At 43.6% G+C, this 23,031-nt stretch overlaps 2 protein-coding genes across 2 annotated transcripts in view; one reads left to right on the top strand and one right to left on the bottom strand.

Annotated features, from left to right (window-relative positions):
• Positions 1 to 9,661, top strand: part of INTS11 (integrator complex subunit 11) — a 30,286-nt gene extending 20,625 nt beyond the window's left edge. The window contains exons 11-18 of the mRNA XM_030185697.1: positions 535 to 618; positions 1,991 to 2,080; positions 2,462 to 2,624; positions 3,579 to 3,686; positions 3,867 to 3,928; positions 5,345 to 5,487; positions 5,879 to 6,008; positions 8,088 to 9,661. Coding sequence (XP_030041557.1) covers positions 535 to 618; positions 1,991 to 2,080; positions 2,462 to 2,624; positions 3,579 to 3,686; positions 3,867 to 3,928; positions 5,345 to 5,487; positions 5,879 to 6,008; positions 8,088 to 8,153 — 846 coding nt within the window. The 3' untranslated portion in view covers positions 8,154 to 9,661. The remainder of the gene's footprint in view (positions 1 to 534; positions 619 to 1,990; positions 2,081 to 2,461; positions 2,625 to 3,578; positions 3,687 to 3,866; positions 3,929 to 5,344; positions 5,488 to 5,878; positions 6,009 to 8,087) is intronic.
• A 2,463-nt stretch (positions 9,662 to 12,124) lies between these two features.
• LOC115456494 (lysophosphatidic acid receptor 6-like) lies at positions 12,125 to 21,556 on the bottom strand. Its single transcript, XM_030185612.1, has 2 exons — positions 21,505 to 21,556; positions 12,125 to 15,359 (listed from the first exon to the last, which is right to left on the bottom strand). Exon 2 carries the CDS (start codon positions 15,117 to 15,119, stop codon positions 14,127 to 14,129), a length of 993 nt encoding a protein of 330 aa, XP_030041472.1. The 5' UTR covers positions 15,120 to 15,359; positions 21,505 to 21,556; the 3' UTR covers positions 12,125 to 14,126.
• Positions 21,557 to 23,031: the final 1,475 nt, after the last annotated feature.

Raw genomic sequence — 23,031 nt, 5'->3', positions numbered from 1 at the left:
CTGGAGATAACCGTTTGTCTCCTGCTGAATGTGCAGTTAGTGCCTATCGCACAACTTATTTAGTTAGGTATGAATATTCAGTGCCAGACCAGATAAGATTAGCGATTAAATCGGACCACATAAATAGCAGTCCTGTCTTTAACCGCTATAACTTAATCGGTCAGCTGATGAATATCTGTATAACCGGGTGTTTAGTGGCCAAAAAAGTTTTTTGATATTCAGTGCTAGTCGCTGGAAATGGCCTGGCATTGAATATCTGGACTGACCGCCGGCAGCGGGCAGTCAAAGCGCTGTCCACTTCTGGCTGAATATCAGGCCCGTTGGGTTTTAGCGCTAGAAACTACATGCGATAGGATGACCATGTGAGACATATGCAACCACCTTTTGGTGGGAGGTAGGGTGGGAAGGGAGTGTTGATCATGCCTTGCCTGCTCCCTCAGAGTACGGGTGGAGGTTGCAGGAGCCTCGGGGGGATGTTCAGGGATAGAGAGTAGTGGTTTACTACAGTACTGATCTTTGCATTCTTTCTCACAGGTTGTGTTTGCCACACCTGGTATGCTGCACGCTGGGCAGTCCCTCCAGATCTTCAGGAAGTGGGCTGGGAATGAGAAAAACATGGTAGGGAATGCCAGGCGAAGAACTGACTGTCTTAACAGATGACCACTGTCTCTTTACAGAGATCATACATATCCTGCTTTTATTACCATGTACTGTGGGGGTAATTAGCTACAACTTGCTTCAGGGCCGCCGAGAGACTGAGCTTGGCCCGGGGCACCGCCGCCTCCCTCTCCTGCTGCCAGGCCGCCGGCGCTGCAGTCCCCAGCCCTGTCAACAACCCCCCTCAGTCCGCCACCGGGCCCCCTGCATTCAAATCGGCAGCGCCAGCGAGCAGCACCTCACCTCCTTGTGAAAGTGGCAGATAGCCTCCCTTTGGGTCCTCCCTCACTGTGCCCCGCCCTCGCAAAAACAGGAAATTACATCAGACGAGGGTGGGACACAGGGAAAGCCCGAGGCGATCCGCCGCTCTCAAACAGACGTGAGGCGCTGCGCTGCCAACTAGACTCTCCCTTTTCCAAATGCAGAGGGCCCGGTGGCAGACAGAAGGGGGCCGCCAACGGAGCTGAGGGCAGGCAGGTGGAGACCGGGGACTGCAGCACCGGAGGGCTGGGACTAGGAGAAGGAGAGAGACCCCGGCACCGGGCCCCTCTCGGCGGCCCTGGCTTGCTTGAAGTTAGGTGCTAGGGTGGTTCACACTGTGCAAATTGTATATCAGCAGTTATGCATGTACTTGTTATAATATACTAGCTTATGTCCACAGTTATGTGCATAACTTTAGGTATGACCACTTACACTAGCTCAGTGACTGGCGCAAATGCTTGTGCCTAACAGTGTTCTGTAGCCTGTGGGCATAAGTGCTGGCTCCGCTCATTTTGCCTTGCCTCACCCTATGCTTGGAACAATTTTCCTGAATCCCTACGCCAAGCCCCCTCCCTACCCATCTTCAAATCCTTGCTTAAAGCTCACCTCTTCAATGCTGCATTCGGAACCTAACCTTTCGAACATATAGGTTGCCCCAATCTGTCCGACCTTTCAGATTATCTGTACATTTGTCTTTTAGATTGTAAGCTCTTTGAGCAGGGACTGTCCTTCCATGTTAAATTGTACAGCGCTGCGTAACCCTAGTAGCGCTTTAGAAATGTTAAGTAGTAGTAGTAGTACACACGCCCCTGATCTGCCCTTGTCCCTCTCAGGTTCACCCCCCCCCCCCCCCTTTGCAGTTGAAGGCTATGGATTTTGTGTGCTCAATTTGTATCTAATATAAATGAATGCCAGTTATAGACAATTATTTTAGTGCCAATTAGCAGTTAATTTAACAATTAAGTTCTGCACGTAACTGGCACTGTTCTATAACTTGTGCTTGCAAGTTTGCATGCTAAGCGCCGTTCCACATAGGCGCTTATAAAATGGACCCTCTGTGTATCCCTGACAGGTTATTATGCCTGGTTACTGTGTGCAAGGAACCGTGGGCCATAAAATCTTGAGCGGCCAGCGCAAGCTGGAAATGGAAGGAAGACAAACGGTAAGAATGACCTACTGCGTATCAGAAATTCTGCTTCCTGATTGTTTCCCTGTGACTCTGAAACGGAGCGTGTGGGAAGGAGGAAATCGGGTAGCGTAATAGCGTTTTCAGGCACCTATTTCCTCAGAAGTGGATTTAGATTGACCAATTCCCATCAACAGCTTTTGGATGGCGCATATGTTTTCGGTGCCAGTCAGTAGTGGGCTTCAAATTACCACTATTGGGTAATTGAAAGGAGACCACAGTTATAAAATTACCCTCAAAGAGTCCAGGACAAGGTATAATTCCAAAAATAAATTATAGTAATCATGATGCAAATACACACACACACACATGTAATAGATGTTCTATTTCTGTTCCTCCCCTCTCTCTCTGGCTCAGCTGGAGGTGAAGATGCAGGTGGAGTACATGTCCTTCAGCGCCCATGCTGATGCCAAGGGAATCATGCAGCTAATCCGTCAGGCAGAGCCACACAGCGTGCTGCTGGTGCATGGGGAAGCCAAGAAGATGGAGTTCCTGAAGCAGAAAATTGAGCAAGAGTTCCGTACGTGTCCTGGGTCTCATTGTATTGGGACAGGAGGGGAGGGATTGGTGACATGTCAGTTCTCTAATCCATAGCTGGACTTAACTGATTGCTGAATTTACAATTGTCATTCTCCCTCTGCACCCTGTCTAGTACAAATCTTTAAACACGTAAGGAAACATGGAAACCATCACCACAGGAGAGACAGAATACTTAATTTATGGAGAGGAAATTACATTCATACAGTGCGTTATTTGCTGCTGCTTTGCATTTCCTGGCTTAGCAGATGCATGAAACTAAAAATCTTGTTTCCTGTTACTGTAACCAAAGCTGTTGTCAGTACTTAACAGCTGCATCTATGCTTGGCGGGGGCGGGGGGGAACAGAGTGGGACTTGACTTGAACCGTCTTACCATCATTTCTGTTCCTAGTTGAGACTAGTAAATGTTATAAAGGAATTTTATTTGGGATCCAGCAGTTTCTTGCTGTTCCTTTTGAGCTTCCATTACAGTCAGAATTGGGGCTGGAGTTGAGCACCATAAATTCCCAGAGATTTTCTCCCTGTATTGTTGCTCCTCCACAGTGTATCTAGTTTAGACATTTCAGTGACAGATGTCCAGCATCAGGTTCCCTCCACAACCCTGCAGTCATGAACTTTGAATTACCACCACTAGGTGTCACCTTTGAGCAGTGACCATGGCTTTCTGTCCCTCCCCCCCCCCCCCCCCCCCCCCCCAAACAGGGGCAGTACACACTGCCTCTGCAGTATCTCCAGCCCCAATCAACTTTAAGAACTGAAGATCCGATTTGGAGATTGAACTGGGGACCTACCATATTCCACCTGGCCAGTCCACTATAGTCTGTGTTGGTCCAGAAACTCTTTCAGCTAATTGTATATGTAAATCTGTCTTTTTTTTTTTTTTTTTTTTTTTATTGAAAGTTTACCACAAATGATGTCTTGTTTCATCTCTGGCAGATATTAGCTGTTCCATGCCTGCCAATGGAGAGACCGTAACCTTGGTCACCACTCCTAATATCCCTGTGGACATTTCCCTTGGACTGCTGAAAAGAGAGACTACCCTAGGTAAAGTCTGGGGAATTAAGGCAAAAGGGATTCACAAAAGAGAATGAGCTGGTTTCTTTCTTCACCCAGAGTGGCATTGCTTTCTCTGCAGACAAAGCCTTGCAGTGGGTTGGAAGCAGGTTTTTTTTCTCTACTGTTCAGCGTACTCACCTTGGTCTTCATGTCTTCCTCCCATGACAGGGCTCTTGTCAGACAGCAAGAAGCCAAAACTGATGCATGGCACCCTTATCATGAAAGACAACGTAAGTTCCAAGTCGTGCCCCGCCCTAATAGCCTTAGCACCTTTACTGCATGTGTCCAGTACCAGTGAGATGCTACCTGTGGCAAGCTGTAGACAGAAGGACTCCTGTAACGCAGACTTGCAGAGACATCTGAGGAGAGGAATTGCAGAGATGCCAAGTTACCCAGTTCTAGGCTATAGAATTTGGGACAGTCCTGGATTTCTGGCCATCCCATCCTAGTGCATTATAGGACTTGCAGCACTGATTTAATGGGCAGAATCAGGCACTACAAATCCAATATTGTTTTTGGATGTAAGTTCAAACCAGGACTGGCCAATAAGTCGCCAGCCTGGAACTGGGTAACTTGGCCTGTCTGGACTTGAGCAGCAGGCTGGATGAGTAGTATGTGGAATTAAGATTTTCATGCCATGTACTTTTTTTTTTCTGTCTGAGCTTCCATATATAATACACTAGTAAAAAAGGCCCGTTTCCATTTGAAAGGAAACGGGCGCTAGCAAGGTTTTCCTCTGAGTGTGTATGTTTGAGAGAGTGACTGTGTGAGAGAGGCTTCTGTTCCTTCTGCTGTGCATTCCCCGTGTTGTGCTGGTTCGCTGCTCCCTGTATCGTGGCTCCGCCCCTCTCCCTTCTACTGGCCAATCTGGTGTGGGTTGTGTGACATCACTATTATCTACTCCAACATGATCCACAGTTCCAGGTAGCCTCAGAATGTTGGAGGTTGAGAATCAAACATATAAACGGCGAGTGACCGTACTCACTCGCAAATGCGCAGTAGAGACCTTCTCTGCCCCGCCCCCACGTCAATACGTGATGACGGGGGGCGGAGCACAGAGGGTCTGTACTGCGCATTGCTGAGGGAGGGACACCGCCGTCTAACGCTCCCCCCACCCGAGTCGCTGCCGCCACCCACCTTCTACCCAGTCGGGCCCTCGCTCTACTATTGAAACAGCGAGGGTCCGGGAACGCAGCACTGAGCTGTGCTGAGCTGCCGACATCGCCCTTCCTTCTTCTTCTCTGCCTCTGTCCCGCCCTCGACGACGTTACGTCACACGAGGGCGGGACAGGCAGAGAAGAAGAACGAAGGCCGACGTCGGCAGCTCAGCAGAGCTCAGTGCTGCGTTCCCGGACCCTCGCTGTTTCAATAGCGGAGCGAGGGCCCGGCCGGGTGGAAGGTGGGTGGTGACGGCTCGGTGGGGGGGCGCGAACTCGGAGGGGGAGGGGCAGCGGCGAACTCGGCGGTGGGGGCGGGCCTTTCAACTCCCCCTTCCTATAATAGCCCGTTTTTACGGGCTCAAAGTCTAGTTATTATATAGGAAGGATATAGGATGTTATCTTAACTGTGCTTGGCTGCTCCCCGAAGTCTTAATAAGACAGGAAGGTGTCTGCATACTTAATTTTCTGCCTCTTGCTCCTTGGCAGAACTTCCGGTTGGTCTCACCTGAGCAGGCGTTGAAGGAGATGGGACTTGGAGAACACCAGCTACGATTCACCTGCCGTGTCCACATTCAGAATAGCCACAAGGAGCAGGAGACTGTGCTGAGAATTTATAACCACCTCAAAAGGTATGCAAACAGAGCCTCTGTCATGCCCAGAAGACTTGTGAGAGGAAGCCCAGGTTGCCCACGCTAAGCTTAAAATTATCCAAGTCCTACCTCTTAACACCTGCTCTTTCATGGGTGCAGTAAGCATTGTGCATAGGTGGAGGGAAAAAGTCAGACACTTCCTGTCTCTTGCACGGTTCTGTACCTTGTCAGCACTAGTTTATTAATTTTCATTTGTAATGTTCTGTTAGATTATTACAAAATCTCCTTCAGTCCTTCTCTTTTATTATTGTTCAAATTACAATTTACCTAATGAAAAATAAAACATTAAAAATACTTCATACGATCTTAATGCTAAGTCTCCCTTCATGAAGGTGCGATTTTAAGATCTTTGTAATACTTTTTTCTCCAGTCTGCTTAAGGATCGTTCCGTTCAGCACCTCCCTGATGGCTCTGTAATGGTGGAATCTATCTTGATCCAAGCCACAGCACATTCTGAGGATCCGGGAACCAAAGTTCTGCTGGTCTCCTGGACCTATCAGGTGAGCTGGGATTTCGCTTTTTACGGCCTTTCTTGGGGTGCCTGTGTAATAAGTGAATCCTCCTTCCTGTCCCAGCCTTGTACATATGAGGACAGTTCTATAACCAGATGATCAGAGATTATGCGTCCCTTTGTACGCTTAAATAAAGAGAAAGTAGCACATGTACGTAAGCGCTATTCTATGACGTGAAAAGGGTGTGCATGGGTGGGATGTGGGCAGGCTCCCAGTTAACACACATAGGTTACAGAATACTGTAAGCAATGAGTACCCTTGTTGCATTTGAGCACCTGTAATTACACCAGGTCTACAGCTGGTCTAACTTCACCTACATGTAAGGTGTGGCGATACCGGGTTACACTAATATTCTGTAGTTTAGAGCCCAGCTGAAACAGGATCTTCGCTTTCTGCTGAAACCGAATCTTTAACTGAAATTGGCCACTCAGTTTCGGCAGAAACCGAAACAGCCCTCCCCTCCTGGGCCCACCTTGTCATTTTGTGGGTAGTGGGCATAGGATTGTCCCCTCTCGCTCCTATGCACAACTGGTTCCAGGTCGAAATGGCTTCTGGGACTTCCCAAGGCGGTAGCCATTTCGACTGAACAGCATCACTGGTCAGGAACCAGTGGGGTTCGTTCCTTCCCCCCCCCAAAAGGCCACTAGACCACCAGGGCCTATGGGGGGGGGGGGGTTAGACTTTTTTGGCTTTGGCCGAAAATGCTCTGGCATTTTCAGTTGAAACCTGAACCCGGATTTCATGCTGGTTTTGGTACTGAATCTGAAACCAAAATTCAGTCGGCCTCTATGTGTAATGGTATCTGGGTGCCCAGAGGCTTTTATAGATTAGGCTCTCAGGAGTGCCTAAAAGGAGGTGTGTTCTTTTTGTTTTTTTTTTTTCTTTTCCTTATTTAATAGCCAAGAAGCTATTAAAGTGTACACCAGTGGGTATTTTATAGAATTGCCTTGTAACACAGCTTTGCTTTACCGTTACGTCTTACCAATGAGCTCACTTTAAAGACATCCTTAAGGTCACTAAAAGTATAATGGCTGCTTTGGGACTGTTATCTTGAGTTCTGCTACCGAGTCCTTATTGTACTCGCGCTGTCCTGCATTATGGTCTTCCCTCTTATATGTGCAGACCCTGATGATACCTGCATAGAATTAACTTCCGTGTAACAATCCTCACACACATCCAATCACTGGAAGAAATCTACTGCATGTTAATAATGTATCACAGGGAAGAAAAAGCTTCAGCAAGTCACTTCTAGGCTTTGTTGAAATCGTAGGCATAAAAAAACCTTGCCTATGTCATGAAATGCTAAACATTTATCACTTTTTATACTAGTAAAGCAGTGGCGCTCGCAGCACAAGTGGCTCTGCCGATCCCTGATGCAGTTTGTCGAAACGCTGGCCATCGTCGGAGGCAGAGGGTTTGTTATAAAAACATTGCTTGGAAAATGGGCATTCAAGTATGTCAAGTGTTTTTCAAAGAAAATAATATAAAAAGTATAAAAAGTGATAAATGTTTAGTATTTCGTGACACAAGGGAGGCTTTTTTTATGCCTGTGATTGGAACAAAGCCTAGAAGTGACTGTTTTAGAAAGTCCTGGTTTGTGAGTCTTTTTTCCTCCCTGTGATATATTAAAATGCAGTAGATTTCTTCCAGCTATTGGATTTGTGTGAGGATTTATTCTGTTGAAGTTAATTGTGTAGAGTACCTCATGTCCTTCAAAATAATTTTTTGAAGCGATACATATATATATAACCATTTCGGGCCCACTGCAATATTCCTCCACAAGCCACTTCCATACAGCCTAGAGGAGCTGCACTGCGCTGAATTCCTACTGCACCTGGATGTAACTTCCACTGAGCTACCAAGGCAAAAGTGTGAACTAAAATCCAAGCAAATAAAGTGCTCTGCTTGCCACATACTCTGCAGGGCCTGCCTGCGGGAGACACTGGGTACAGTGTTTTCTTCATAGAGAAGTCCTCTTAACATTTGCAAGGCTTAAAGACTGAAAAGCTAGAAAGGTTATAATGAAATGTTTGGTAAAACTTTGCTCTTGCAATGATGCGTTCTCAGGATGAAGATTTGGGAAGCTATTTAACGGCACTGCTGAAAAAGGGATTGCCCCAGACTACCAGCTGAGCTCCACGGAGGACAACTGAGACCTTCACTCACGATGTAAATACAGAGATTATGATGAACCTTTTTTTATTACATTTCAAATCGTATTTAGTCGTCACCAACACATCTGGCCCTGGATTGACCTGTAACAAAGTATGCCTTATGATCTGCACCCTCCCTCCTGCTCCAGTCACATCTTTTAGTTGGTTTCAGATATTCTCTCGCCAGGTCCAAAATCTTATCCAGCCTCTTCACCTCCTCCCCTCAGCACTCATCATTTCCATTATACAACCTTATTCCATCTATCCACTCCTTTTGTCTGCAGTACCACAGCAGAGCTCCATGTCCTGCCAGAATCAGCTTTTCTTTCCTAACTTTGCTTGTTCTGGGCTCCCTAGCTCCTCTGGTGCCTATGCAAAGGTATAGATCTTGGTCATCCCACATCTCAGTACCCACTATCTCCTGTATATGCTGTTGGGCCTGCTTCCACAATTCCCTTGTTCTAGGACACCAATACACATGTGATTGTGCACCCACTCCCCACACTCTCTCCAATATGTGTATGGAATTTGAGCTTTCATGGTGTGCAGCTTCACCAGGGTCAAAGAACCTAGGTTCTTAAGTTGCTGCCCAATAATATCAACCCCCGCCATGCCATATCTTCCCATTCCTCCTCCTGCAGGTCCTTGGGATCCTTGGACCCCACCCCCACTTCCACACTCACCATTTTATGATGGACTTTTTGTGATTTCTCTTTTTAATAAAAAAATGTATTTTGGTTTTTTTTTAAAGTGTCTCTGTTACCATCCGATTCAAATTTGTTCACATTACACATCATATCCGCAAAGCTTGAGGCAAGATAGAACAGTATTCATTTTTAAAAGTCAACATAAAATCTAAAGGTAAAACTTTTCACTAATGTAGATGCTTTTATCCTATCCAAACCCCACCCTGCTGCATAATGTAACCCCCTGGGAGATGGCTGTACTGCAGCATGGGGATGTGAGAATCTCCTGGGGGTTACTATGGTGACGGGAGCTAGTAGAGCCTGCCTAAGGTGGGCAGAATGTAGCAACGATAATAACTGGTTCTACGAAAATGGCAACATTTTGGCTTTTAATGCCAGGTTTTGGAAAGCAAATACTGTACCTTCATTGACAATTCCGCTGTTTAACAAAATACAGGTCACAATGCATTAAAGTTTGTTTCAATGGGGTCTGTACAGCGCATCCTGGATACTTTCAATGTTAAAGAACAACTGGGTGGTCATATTGGCAAATGGACCAACACATTTTTCACATCTATTGATATATCAGGTGTTTTCTTCTTAATTTTCCAAAACTGTTGGAGTTTTGAAACGATTTGCGTGATGACTTACATTAGTTAAGTTATATTAATAACCCACATGACCACAGTGTCTGCGTTTTGAATTAGAGAAAAGATTAGCAAAATTGAGGGTTAGCCCATTTGTCCATGAGATCACCCAACTATAGAAACATCAACAACAACAACAATAATAATAATAATAAAAAAGAGTTGTTGGTTGCAGTAGTCTTCACAGCCTTTGACTTGGTACTTCATGAAAGCCATAACTGCAGGCATTAGTCATTCATGATAATAGTGATGTGAAAAAGTCCCTTCCTCCCACCAATTTCCCCTGTTGTATATATGTCGCCCTGAATGGTTTCTGATCATTAAACTAAAGATAGTATTAGACAAAGGGAACCTGAGCAAACACAACACAGTTTCAAATTAATACTTCATTTATTTAAGCAACAAAGTTTTCCAACTTATTTCAGTTGCCATATGGCAACAAGAGACATGAAAGAGCTGATAAAACCCACTTCACCCCAGTTCAACCCACCAAAAAGCCATCAACGTAAAAAAACACTTCCTACAGCAACAAATTAAGATGACAGGGTAAGAATTTCTCACTCAAGGCCTCCTTCACATTACATATTGAGGGAAAAGCTATGGGCCTGATATCCATCCTGTGGCGATTGGCGATTTTTAAGGTGTTGACTGCTACAGGCTGAATTTGACCTGGGTATTCGATAGTGCCATATTGGGTTTTCAGCAGCACTATCTAGTTATGTGCCACTAAAAATCTGGGGATCACCCAGTGAACGGGAGATACCCAATTATCTTCCACTGAATATCGGCCTCTGTATTTTTGTGGTCCTTTTCCTGTCTCAAAGCTTCCAGAAGACTACATTAACAAAGTTATTTGATATGAATGATGATATGAAAATTCTAAGAAAGCACTGGCCTATGATAAAAAATATTGATTGCTTTGTTGCCAAAGACATCTTACTAGCTAGCATACAGCGTAGGTAAAAACTTGAAAGATTTTCTTGTTATCTTGGCATTTCACCAGATATATTGCATTAACAGGGCAAAATACAGATGGCAGATGTAAAATCTCAAAACTGACATATTTCAATTACTAAACTGAAAATAATTACTTTTCTTACCGTTGTTGCCTGGTGATTTTTATTTTTCTATTCATCTCATTCCCTGTCTCTTATTCTGCTTCCTTGTACTCTCACCATCATTTTATGCTTTGAACTATGTTTCCAGAGCCTCCTGACTATTCACTATTTCTTTTTTTCTCCTCCTTCACTTCCTGCCCTACATTCAACTTGCTTCCATTTTCTTCCTCCTCAAATGTTTAGTTTCCATCTCTTCCCTTCCCTTCTCTTTCCCCTCCCTTCCACTCCATGGGTACCATATCCTCCCGTCTTTCCCTTCCTCTCCATAGACACCACCTTCTCCCGTCTCTCTTCTCTTTCCTTCAAAGGCACCCTCTCCCCATCTCCCTTCTTTATTTTTGGCCTTCTCAAACCCTTCTTCCCCCCCCCCCCCCCCCACACACACACATGCACTTCATCTTCCTTCATCTTTGTTTCACTGTCCTACTCATCCCCCCACAGCCCTTTGAACTTGTTTTTTTAACACTGCCACACTGGAAGCATGCCGGTTCTCACCTGCCTGAAGCCTCTCTGTAGCATCCCACCTAGGGAACAGGAAGTTCTATCAGCAGAGGCGGGATGCTACAGGGAGGCTTTTGGCGGGTGAGCAGCAGCATGCTTTCAGTGCTGAAGTGTTAAAGGCAAGTCTAGAGGGCCATGGGGAGGGGGGGGGGGGTTTAGAAAATTCAGAGAAGGTGGAACATGTAGGGAGAGGTAAGCAGAGATGGATGCAGAGTGAAAGACACTGACTGCGAGGGGAGGGGACTGGAGGAGTGTGGGAAAATGCCAGGAGGAAGCAGAATTAGACATGCCAGACAAGAGAAGGGAGAGAGGGATATGCCAGGAAAAGGAACAAGGAACAAGGAGCCTAGTTCGTTAATTGCATTACATTTATTAACACAAGTTAGAATTTTAATGCCCTAAATATGCAGCCCTTGTCATTTGTAACATCATGTTAAAATCATCTATAGTACCCAAGATTGGAAAGTGGCCAATGTGTAATGCCAGTTTTTAAGAGTTCCAGGGTGATCCAGAAAACTACAGACTGGTAAGCTTGACATCAGTGTTGGGCAAAATGATGGAAACTTTTATAAAGAAAAACATACTGAACACACAGACAAACATGGTTTAATGGGACAGAGACAACATGGATTTAGCCAAGGGCAGTCTTGCTTATTCAGTCTGCTACATTTTTTTTGAAGGTGTGAATAAACGTGGATAAAGGTTATTCAGTTGTAGTGTATCTAGATTTTCAGAGAGCTTTTAACAAAGTCCTCATGGACTTTCATTTATTGATGACATTATGTGGTCTGTCTGTTTTTTTTTTCTTCATTGGTCTAATTATTTTCATACTGTTCATTATAGAGAAATTATTTTGCACCTTCTCTGTTGTGTTTAGTTTATTTAAACCTTTTATTCCTTTCTGTATTCTCTTATGTTACTTTTATGGCCAGGGCTGTTTTGGAATGATCAATGAAAAGCATTAAAAGGGGAGGGGGGTTGGGACAGGATAGTGGTTTGTGAAAACTTGTTACATTATGATATTCAGTGTTGCTGGTAAAAATTATACTAGAAAAGAAAGAAAACTTTAAAAAGGAAAAAGCATCCATGTCAGTGAAAGTTACTTCTTTTGGTGATCTGTGCTGCTCTTGATAAAAAAAAGGCTGCCCATTCAAACGAAAGAAATTGCTATTCCAGGCTGCCTCTCGGGGGCAAACTTTAAGTCCTCTAGGGACACAGAAGTAGCTGCTGTACCTGAATTCCCAATTCCTACCCTGCTGCCACCCTGGCCAACAAGCAAGCAAAATGAGGTTTCACCTGTTCTGCAGGATAGATGAGAACAGTATGTTGTACAACTGAGCTCAATAAGAAACATTAATTGTGGAGAATTACATCAGCCTATAAACCATAGATAATTAAAATAGGCTGTAACTGCTGCAGGACTAGCATGACAAAAAGTGACTAATGGTTTAGGATTAATGGCATCAGTATTTCCTTTATGTGGTCACAGCAGAAGGAGAAATGGTAGATCGGACACAGACCCTGTCAGGCTGCTACTGTACATGGTGCCTTTTTTTTTTTCTTTTCGTAGGCTTTGAAGGAGTGATCCCAAACTTTATTTTGGTCCTGGCATTTTTGGTACATGCCATAGCTACATCTACCCTCCTTCACCTCCTGACTTTTATCCCTGGCACCACTGTTTTACCTTCCCATTTTCCTGGCATCAGTACCATCTCCCCTTCACTCCCATTTGCTGAACATCAACACCATTTTTCCTTCCCCCTCCCCTCCATTTACTCCCAGGCATCATGACCTCCTTTCCTCCCCACTTGATTCATCATTTCCCTTTGTTCTTCCCTTGTAATGCCATTACTACCTTATCTTTTGTCTTCTCCAATCTCTCTGGAAATTGGTATCATCCTCCCTTCCCTCCTCCCATCCCAGCATCACCACCCTCCCTTCCTTCTACCCTGGCATAGCTCACCACCACCCTCCCTTCCCTTCTTCCACCCCACCAGCACCATTTTCATTTCCCTCCTCTTACCCTGGCATCACCACCACCACCCTCCCTTCCCTCCATCCTGGCATCAACACCATCCTTTTTTCCCTCACTCTACCCCATTATTACCATCTTTCTTTCCCTTCTCACCATCCTGGCACCAGCATTGTTATCTGCTCTCTTCCTTCCTGTCTCTTGGATGGACTCTTGCCAGCAAAGGGAGTGAGCATGCAGTGCTCCTTACCTGCTGGTGTTCACACTTCTGCTGGCTTCTTTCTGAAATTTGACACATGTCGCCAGGGTTAGGGCAAGGAAGAGAAAGGAAGACTACTGCCTACTTTTTTTTTAATGGCACAGTAGCTGGGATGGAACCTCTGCGTTGGAGGAGTCTTGTTTTCATGTATCACCGACAAGCCTGTTTCTTACATTACTAATCTAAAATTGTGTTCAAGAATTCTGGGTATGCTGATGGCAAAAAAAAGCAACAGGTACATTTGTTGCTTTAACATGGAGCAATAAGCTAGCTGTAAGTCTTTGTCACAAAGTGAGGAGTAAAATTGATGCTATATGTCTAAAGTCCCATACTCAACTTCCTGGGGAACTGGGTTTGATTCCCACTGCAGCTCCTTGTGACTCTGGGCAACTCACTTAACCCTCCATTGCCCCAGGTACAAATAATGACTGTCTCAGTGCCGTGCTGTCACTGCAAGGCACAGAATGGCAAAAGAGGACAAACCTTGCCTGACTAAATGAGCTGCCTTTTAATTAGTAGGATGACCAGAACAACCTTAGAGGGTATGGTAGATTCAAGCCCTAAGGCCTATGACTGTGGGTTTGCAAAGAGAGTGAGCCAAAGCCTTGCTGCTGCAGTGCCCAGACTAAGAACAGGGGCAGGTGGAAGAATATAACAAGAAAGAAAATTCCCAAGCTGTTGTGCATGAACTCAAGGTGCTAGGATCTCAGCCTGGTTTTATTTGAACTAGAAGACCAAAGCCTGCCAGGTCAACAAATTGTTTTGACCATTCATAGCTTATTTCTGTAAGTGCAGTTGAATTTGGTCACATCTCGATCATAGATGGTATAAACCTTTTTGGCTCTGAGTCGTCTGAGCTTCAGTGTGATCAGGCCACTGTAGCTGGTGGAGGTTAAATAGTACATGATGGGGTTCAGGCAGCAGTTGATGCTAACCAAGGCCAGGGTGACACGGCGTAGTTTGTAGATGAAACTGGCAAAGGCACAGTGGTCAAAGAGTTTGATGCGCATCATGAAGTGCAGAAGGTGTGTGATGTGGTAGGGCAGGAAGCACAGGATGGAGATGGCTAGGATCATGTAGATAGTTCTCAATGCCTTTTTTTTATGAATGCTAGTTTGGATCTTTGAGATGCGTTTAGCAATCAAAGGATAGCTTATCATGATGATGCTAAAAGGTATAACAAAGCCAAATACCAAGGCACAGGTATTGTAAGGCACCATACGTGTTGTCCAGCTGCGCAGAGAGAAGTTTTCAAAACAAGCCGTCTTGTTATTGTGCTCAATGAAATTGTCCAGACGCCCTCCCAAGATCAGAGGAACCATTATTGCTGCAGCGATGGCCCAGAGTAGCACAGTTATCATTATGCTGTAGTAGCTGATCTTAATCCGTAGGTATGTCACAGGATGCACCACAGCAACATAACGATCAACGCATATACACGTGAAGAAGCCGATGCTCAGGTAGATGTTGGTGAAGTACAGGGTCCCGGTGATTCTGCAGGTGATGTCCCCAAAGATCCAGTTGTTCTCATTGATATGGTAGTGGATTCTAAAAGGCAGCATGCAGACAAACATGGTATCCACTATTGCTAGGTTGATAAAGTACACATAGGACTGGGTAGTATTTTTCACCTTACAAGTCAACACATAGAGAGCAAGGGCATTCTCTGTCATACCTAGGATGAAGACAAGACTGTAGATGGTAGAGAAGAAATGATACTGGAAATTTGCCTGCAAGCTGCAGTTTGAGCTGGTATTCATCATTGTCTCATCAGAGGAGGGGAGAGAAGCCAGGACTGTGCTGCTTTAGTTAGGTGGCTGTAGAACAGATGCTTATGGGCTGGAAACACCAATAAGCTTGATCACAGGAGACTATGTCACTTATACCAAACTCTCCAGGAGGCAGCATGCACAGCCAGTGAAGTAAGGTCAGTGTTGCTGTGATAAAAAGTGTTGCGTGGGTTTGGATTTAGTACCTGCTTTGAGGTTTGGTAGCCAGCAACCCTATGGAACAAGAAAATTAAAAAGTATATTTGCAAGTTTCTATAAGGTAGCAAATTTCCCCTAAAAGTTTCAATTTGATGAATAGAAACCACAGGAAGTACTTACTAAGTACATAGTATGAGCTTTGAGCAGTATTCACCCCTCCCCCAACTGTTTCCTTAAGTATAAAAATCTCAGTTCTACTACCTCCTGTGAGCAGTGAAATTGTCTAGCTTTACAGCAAAATAAGTTTTAATGGCCTACATTGGATATTTTGTTTATAGCTTTGTAAATCTTGTCTGTTGTTTATTTACTGTTAAAGCAGTTCAAAGTGAAATGAATTACAGTAGGATTCAGTTGAGTTAGAATGGGGATTCTAGGTTTTCAGGCTATATTGAGGGTCTTATGGCTCCCCTTCACAAGGTCCACAAAAATTTAGCAACCCATTTATGAGGGGTGAGGGAGACACCCCAGTAACATATCAGATGATGGACCAAAACATACTACTAGGCCCGTCCACACAAAGGATTTTTTCCCCCATCAACTGCAATACACGTTACGAACACAAATTAAAAAAAAAACTATCTGAATGTTAGAAGGCTAAAAAATAAAATTGGAGAGCTAGAATGTATGGCTTTGAATAAAGATGTTAAAATTACTCAAACAGGGCAATTTCTTCAACTAATCACCAATGTCCATGACAGTATACAGAGAGCTGAAGGTTTAGCTTGACTCACATTTTAGTTGTATCTGTTCAATGTAAATAGCTTTACATTTTTCCTATGTAAATATTTGATTTGAGGGGGAAGGAAAAGTAGCCTAAGGTAGACAGATTTATTACTTTATGGCTGTTAAATAGTGTTGTCTTGTTTGACTCTCATTTTTTTTCATTGATCAATAAAAACCTCACATCATTTTTGTGATTGCTGTGGAAGGAGGGGGCAGGAATGGGGGTAGGGGGACCATTTGGGGAAGCTACAGCTACTGGCTGTCACTGTTAGGGTAGGTGGAGGAAATGATACGTTCTAGATGTGTTAAAGGATGGCCATTGTAGAGTATGGGGGAGATTGGGGACATTATTGTGGTGAAGAAGGGAAAGTTAATAAATATACTATCAAAGAAAGATAACAGATAATGACTTTCTCTTTTCTGTTCAATGGTTTATTGATGAAAGTGATATGACATTTCTTATTTACAATGCTAGTTATTGCTTTACAATTTAACACTTAAATAATGAAAAAAAAGATAGCATGGGAAAAATTGGTGGAGGGCTGACACAACATATTGAAGATGGCGTAGAGTCAAGTAGGATACAAATCTTACATAGGGAAGAGTAACGTGGTAGGGGTATACCATTGTCCATCTGGGCAGGATGAAGAGATAGTGAAATGCTAACAGAAATTAGAAAGGCTTACAAATTTGGCAACACAATAATAATGGGAGACTTCAAATACTCTCAACGTTGATTGGGTAAACCTCTCAGAAGTATATGTTCAAAAAAATCCGCAATCAAGAGGAGAACTCGAACGCCCCACGGGAAAACACAGATATGGGTAAAAAGTGGGATGTTTGACCACGGAAATACAAATCCTGGAGACAATATCATAAAAACTTCTTTATTGAAGAAAAGACTCGACACAACTGTTGTGTTTCGGCCTACAGGCCTGCATCAGGAGTCTACCGCTATGACATAGCGTATATGAATCTGAAATGCCTGAAACACGATTTGGTCCGTGTGACGAACCAAACGTAAAGTGATTGGCTATATTACAAAAGTGGTCTTGAAAAAGACCTTTTGTGGTAAGCTTGTCCGTAGCAGGCATTTCAGATTCATATACGCTACGTCATAGCGGTAGACTCCTGATGCAGGCCTGTAGACCGAAACACAACAGTTGTGTCGAGTCTTTTCTTCAATAAAGAAGTTTTTATGATATTGTCTCCAGGATTTGTATTTCCGTGTTGTTTAGATTTTCATAAATGAACTGGAGAAAGAAGCAACAACTGTGGTAATTGTTATGTCTGTTTTGTCTGTCCTATTTAGATTGTAAGCTCTTTGAGCAGGGACTGTCTTTTTCTTGTTCGGTGTACAGCGCTGCATATGCCTTGTAGCGCTATAGAAGTGATAAGTAGTAGTAGTAACAAAATTTGCAGATGACACAAAATTATTCAAAGCCATTGAAACGGCAGAGAAATGTATGGATTTGCAGAAGCATCTTGTGAGACTAGGAGACTGGGCATCAAAATGGCAGATGAAATTTAATGTGGTCCAGTGCAAAGCCATGCACATGGGGAAAAAGAATCCCAGCTACAAAATTCTGGGTTCTGTATTAGGAGTTGCCACCTAAGAAAAAGGTCTTTGTGGCGTTATGGACAATATGTTGACATTTTCAGTACATTGTGCTGCTATAAGCATTGCCATACTGGAACAGACCAAATGTCCATCAAGCCCAGTATCCTGTTTCCAGCCATGGCCAATCCAGGTCACAAGTACCTGGCAAGATCTCAAAAGAGTAAAACAGATTTTATGTTGCTTATCCTACAGATAAGTAGTGGGTTTTCCCATCTTAATAATGGCTTATGAACTTTTCATTTAGCAAATGATCCAAACCTGTTTTTTGCCAGATAAGCAAATATTGTTAGGGATTAGTCAAAGAGAAATGGAGAATTAAACTGAAAAAAAATCATTATGCCTCTGTATAGGTTCCTGGTGCAACTGCGCCTCGAGTATCATTAGCAGTTCTGGTTGCTCCATCTCAAAAAAGATATGGCAGAACCTAAGTTTAGGATCTATTTACTTTCTTAGTTAATTAACTATTAGGATTTCTTTACTGCCTTTGAAGAAATTCACCCAAGAATAGCAAGATATTTGTACCCCATCATCCAAAAATGATAAAGGGGATGGAATGTCACCCTTGTGAAGAAAGGCTAAATCGATTGGGGCTCTTCACCTTGGAGAAAAAGTAACTGAGGGAAATGATAGAAGTTTACAAAATTATATGAGTGGATGGAATAGCTAAATAGGGAATGATTGTTTGAGCTTTCAAATAACAACTGGGCACCCCATAAAACTAACAGCAGCAAGACAGAAAAATAAATAATTATATTGTCTTGAACATAAGCTGTGAAATCTGTTGCCAGAGGATATGACCAATTTAACTAACATAGCAGGGCTCAAAAGAAACTTGGACAAGATCCTGGAGGAAGATCCATACAAAATTATAAGCTAGGTAGATGGGAAAATCTTCACTTACTCCCTACAAATTAGCTTTGAAAACTAGACCTTTTCAGGATCTGCCCGCAGGATAGCATTTCTTATGTTCTTGTAACATTCTTTCCCCCTTAGAAAGGTTTCATAACTACATAGCTGTGTGTGGCTAATTTTAACTAATTCCTTTTTCTTTGCCACTGTGCAAGCTACGATGAAAACTTCTCGAGTTTTGCTTTTACTTCTTCTTTTGGGATGCAAAATTCCTCTTGGTTTTTCAAACAAAAAAGAGAGCAACCTGCTCAAACAATTGTTTTCACATTTATTTCCAAATAGTGCTGTTTTCCTGATAGTCCATTGCTGCACAAAAATACAACCAATAAATAAAAGCAGCAATATAAAGTGATGCCTTTTTACTGGACTAACTTAATAGGTTACTTGACCATCTTGTAAGGGTTACTATCCCCTTCCTCAGCTCAGCAGACACTAAAGTGGTCAGACAATGGAAAATTCAGACCCATTTCAGTTACACAGATGAGAGCATGCTTCGTATCTTCAAATTCAGATCCAATAACTGGAGTATTCTTCTTGGCCTTTCTTGGGGAAGCTACTTTATAACTGTATGCACAGGTAAAAGGAACATATGCACTTCACTCTATGTGGTCTTTGCTGAATGTTCATTGTGAGAGTAGGAACCTACTTTGAAAATTATCCAGGAAAATCTGTGCACTTCTATTTAAACCATGCTCATCGGCATAAGTGATTTATGAAAAGTAATTACAACAGTAGCAGAAAGGAAGGCAAAAAGATATAAATGTAAATCTTAAATCTTACCCTCACTGCACCCCAGAAAAACCTATGCTTGCCATTGGTAGAAGTGCGTGTGTATGTATATAGGCTGCAAACAGTTTTACCCCTGTTATCTGTGGCAGAGGCACTGCAGAAATAAAATTTCTCTTCATTTTGGCTGATCAGAGTGAGGGATCTGTGAATGAGCTGAGGACCATCTGGTGGTCTTTTGGCGAGTGTAAGAACCTATACAATATGGGGGAGGGAGAGAAGAGGTTAATGCCCTGCCACACAACCCACGTACTGATCATTGCTTAGGCTCTCTTAAAGCTCCTGTGGAAGATGAGGAAGAGATGAACATATCCAGTGACTTTCTCTTAAATTTCCTGTAAGCAGTTAATTGATGAATGGTGTATTTATTACCAATAAGAGATGTTTTCCTGTATCTTCACTGTCAGTGGGGGTATGGGAGGAAGAGGAGCAAGGCAATTGCCCAGGGATGGTATTTAAGCTTGCCAACTGCCTTCAGATTTGCCTGACAGGGTTGACCCTGTCTTGGGTTTACCCCATTGCATGCAGGGACTTGTAGTTTTGCTTTTCGTAGGGAATCTAGTTTGGAAATCAATGTGTATTTATACATACAATGGAGTAAAACCTGGACTAGATCAACCTTTTTGGACAAATCTGGAACCATTTGGCGACCCTGAGAAGAGACTGCTAGGTTGTATAAGCACAGCAAAGGATTCAAGTTGATGGATACAGGGGCGTAGCCAGAAAACAGATTTTGGGTGGGCCTAGGCAAGAACTGGGTGAGCTCCAAGTGTCCCCCCCCCCCCCCACCAAAAAATATCTCAGCTGATGAGAAAATGCTTCTTTCCACCTTGGCAGTCTGCAGCAGGCATGCGCTGAAAACTGAGCATGTACAGGTGCCGGTATCGTGGAGAGTAGTGTTTTTGTTACCATCAGGGGGAAGCCTTCAGCTGCCAGAGCTTGGGATCCCCACCAGCTACCACTAAATGTATGCTACTGTTGGGCGGGCCTGAACCCTAAGTGGGTGGGCCCTGGCCCACCCAGGCCCACCTGTGGCTACGCCAGTGGATGGATATAAGTTCACCACTCGACCACTGAAGGAAATAAGGATTATTGGATTCACTGATGGACATGTTACGTTTAGTTGTATCTGTGAGATGCATCTCTTGAAGGATGTATATGTCATAATGATTGTGATATCTGGATAAGTTGGTCCTCTTTCATTTGCATTTAATGTGTCAATATATTAAGGGATAAGGTGTGAAGCTGTAAGAAAAATATTTGTTAATATAGAATGCAGCTTATATGTGTACTTATTATTCCTTAAGAAGAATGAGTGTGATTTTATTTTCGCATTAGTAGAATGTGAATGATTAGGTTGAATGTGTATGAATGCAATTTGATAGAAGCAGCCCGGGGAAGCTGATTAGATTTAAGCTTTGGAGGATTTTTTCAATCATGATTTTTTTCTAATAAAGTTGAATAAGAAAATAGCGGTTGTAGTCCCTTTTATGGGCTGCATATTCATTAGGGATATACTGAAAACCCAACTGGCTCATAGCCCCCAGGACAGTGTTGAGAACTTTCAGGCTCCCCCCCCCTCCAAGTAACCTTCAGACCCCTAGGACACCCATCATTTAGATACTTACACTCAACAATCACGATCACTTCATCATTATCCCTCTAAGAACTTGACATCATACTTTTAAATATTATAAATACATATTGAGTACAATTTCCAAAAAAACACTTATCCAGGTAATTGGGCTATTTGAAAATTCTCCAGTCTACCTGCATTGATGGTTAATTGGGTTTCTGTGACTATCTGGTTCTTGTTTTGCTTAGACTGCCCCTAGATCGCATTGAGCCTACCCGTGTGTGGGAATAATGTGAGATATAAATGCCATAAATAAATCTTTTCTGCCTAATGAATAACACGGCCCCTTTCCCTTGATAATTAGTGGTAATGACAGGTACTGGTTTGGTAACAGGGCACCAAATCGACAGAACAAATATTGGGATATTTCCTTATACTACACAACAGGTGTAGTACCACACACAAGCAGCAACACCCTCCACTGACAATTCAAAATAACAATATCATTCTGAAAATCCTTACGTATGCTATTGGAAAAGACTTACCAAATCCCTTCCTGCACACTGCAGCCTTCGCCTCTGAACTGGGGCTCTGAAGACAGTGTTTCGCTATGTGCAGGGCTTACTTCCTGTACTCTGCAGTTCAATGTGTATAAAAGCAGCACCATCACTACTGCCACCCCCTCGCTCGCTCTGCTCTTTGCAGCACTCAGAACCCCCCCCCCCCCCCCCCCCCACAGAAAACTAGTGCAGTTTCTTCCACTCAGACCAACGTTCTTGCAGGGAGATAAATTTCTGTGTAGGCTTTGCCCAGGGAGTTATTGATATGACCTGGTTCTAGCATATAACAGTTATTTGGGATTTCTGCACAGGCATAATTTAGGGGAAAGGGGTCAGTTCCCTTGCAAATGTAGGTGCAAATGCTGAATTGGCTGATTCCCCCTGCTGCCAGTAGGGTGTCCTTACCCTTTGCCCTCTCAAAGTAAGCAGGCAAATTAAACCTATGGATTTCTGAGATGTCCAGATGGAGAAATGCATGCATTTTAATGGCCGGCTTGGATTTGCACAGCTCACATTGCTGGGGAGGGGGAAGAAACGGTCTCCAGCAGTGCTGTAATGTTACATTTTGGAGGAGGATGGTAGGCAAAGGTCTGTAGGCCCTAAATCTAGCAGACATTATCCTTGATTTGGGTAGGGACAGAAAAACAAAAAAATACTGTTAACCCCCCCCCTGATATTTAGTGTTTATTTAGGGACTCTTTATTATGTCCAACCTGACTTATGAGAAGAGGTTGAGCTGCTGGTGGCAATAAGCTTTCTCTTTACATATGGTTGACCCACAGATGACATTTAGACATGGTGTTATGGTGGAGATTTTGGGTTGTTTTTTTAAAAAGCAAAGCTGAACGTGACTAGTGAAAGCGTGGATGGAAGGCATGACTGAATGGTTCCATTCTGAGACATAATCCAAGCTGCGCATTTTATCTAAACAGCTACACAAACGGTGTACAGCCCTGCCATGGCTTAAATAAGTTAAGGGTCATGGATTTGATATATTGCCTTTCTGTAGTACAACCCAAAGCAGTTTCCATTTATTATATGCAGGTACAGTTCTTTCTCTGTCCCTAGTGGGTTCACAATCTAAATATTTGTACCTTGCATACAAAGGCCAAACCAAATCATGTCATCTTTTCTCATCCTTAACCCACTGCATTCACCCCCCAGCACACTGGGCAAGTCATGTGGTCATATGATAAAATAGCCTGGTTGCCCTACTAGTTCACTTGGAGGGGCATAATCGAACGTCGCTGTCGAAATAGTTCGCCGGCGATCTATTTTGGCGGCAGCGCTACAGCTGGCCGGAACCGTATTATCGAAAAAGATGGCCGGCCATCTTTTCTTTCGATAATACGGTTTAGCCCGGCCAAATGCCGGGTTCACAGGGTTTGAGATCGCCGGTTTTGTTTTTCAGCGATAATGGAAAAAAAATGCCGGCCATCTCAAACCCGGCGAAATCCAAGGCATTTGGTCGTGGGAAGAGCCAGCATTTGTAGTCCACTGGTCCCCCTGACA

The sequence above is a fragment of the Microcaecilia unicolor genome, chromosome 13, assembly GCF_901765095.1.
Source record: "Microcaecilia unicolor chromosome 13, aMicUni1.1, whole genome shotgun sequence".
In the NCBI taxonomy this organism is placed as follows: Eukaryota; Metazoa; Chordata; class Amphibia; order Gymnophiona; family Siphonopidae; genus Microcaecilia; species Microcaecilia unicolor.
Note: the sequence above shows the minus strand (reverse complement) of the source record. Positions and strands in the feature narration are given on the sequence as shown.

Bases quoted from the DNA above. Each gene is read 5' to 3' on its own strand.
- LOC115456494 (XM_030185612.1), bottom strand. From the start codon at position 15,119: ATGATGAATACCAGCTCAAACTGCAGCTTGCAGGCAAATTTCCAGTAT.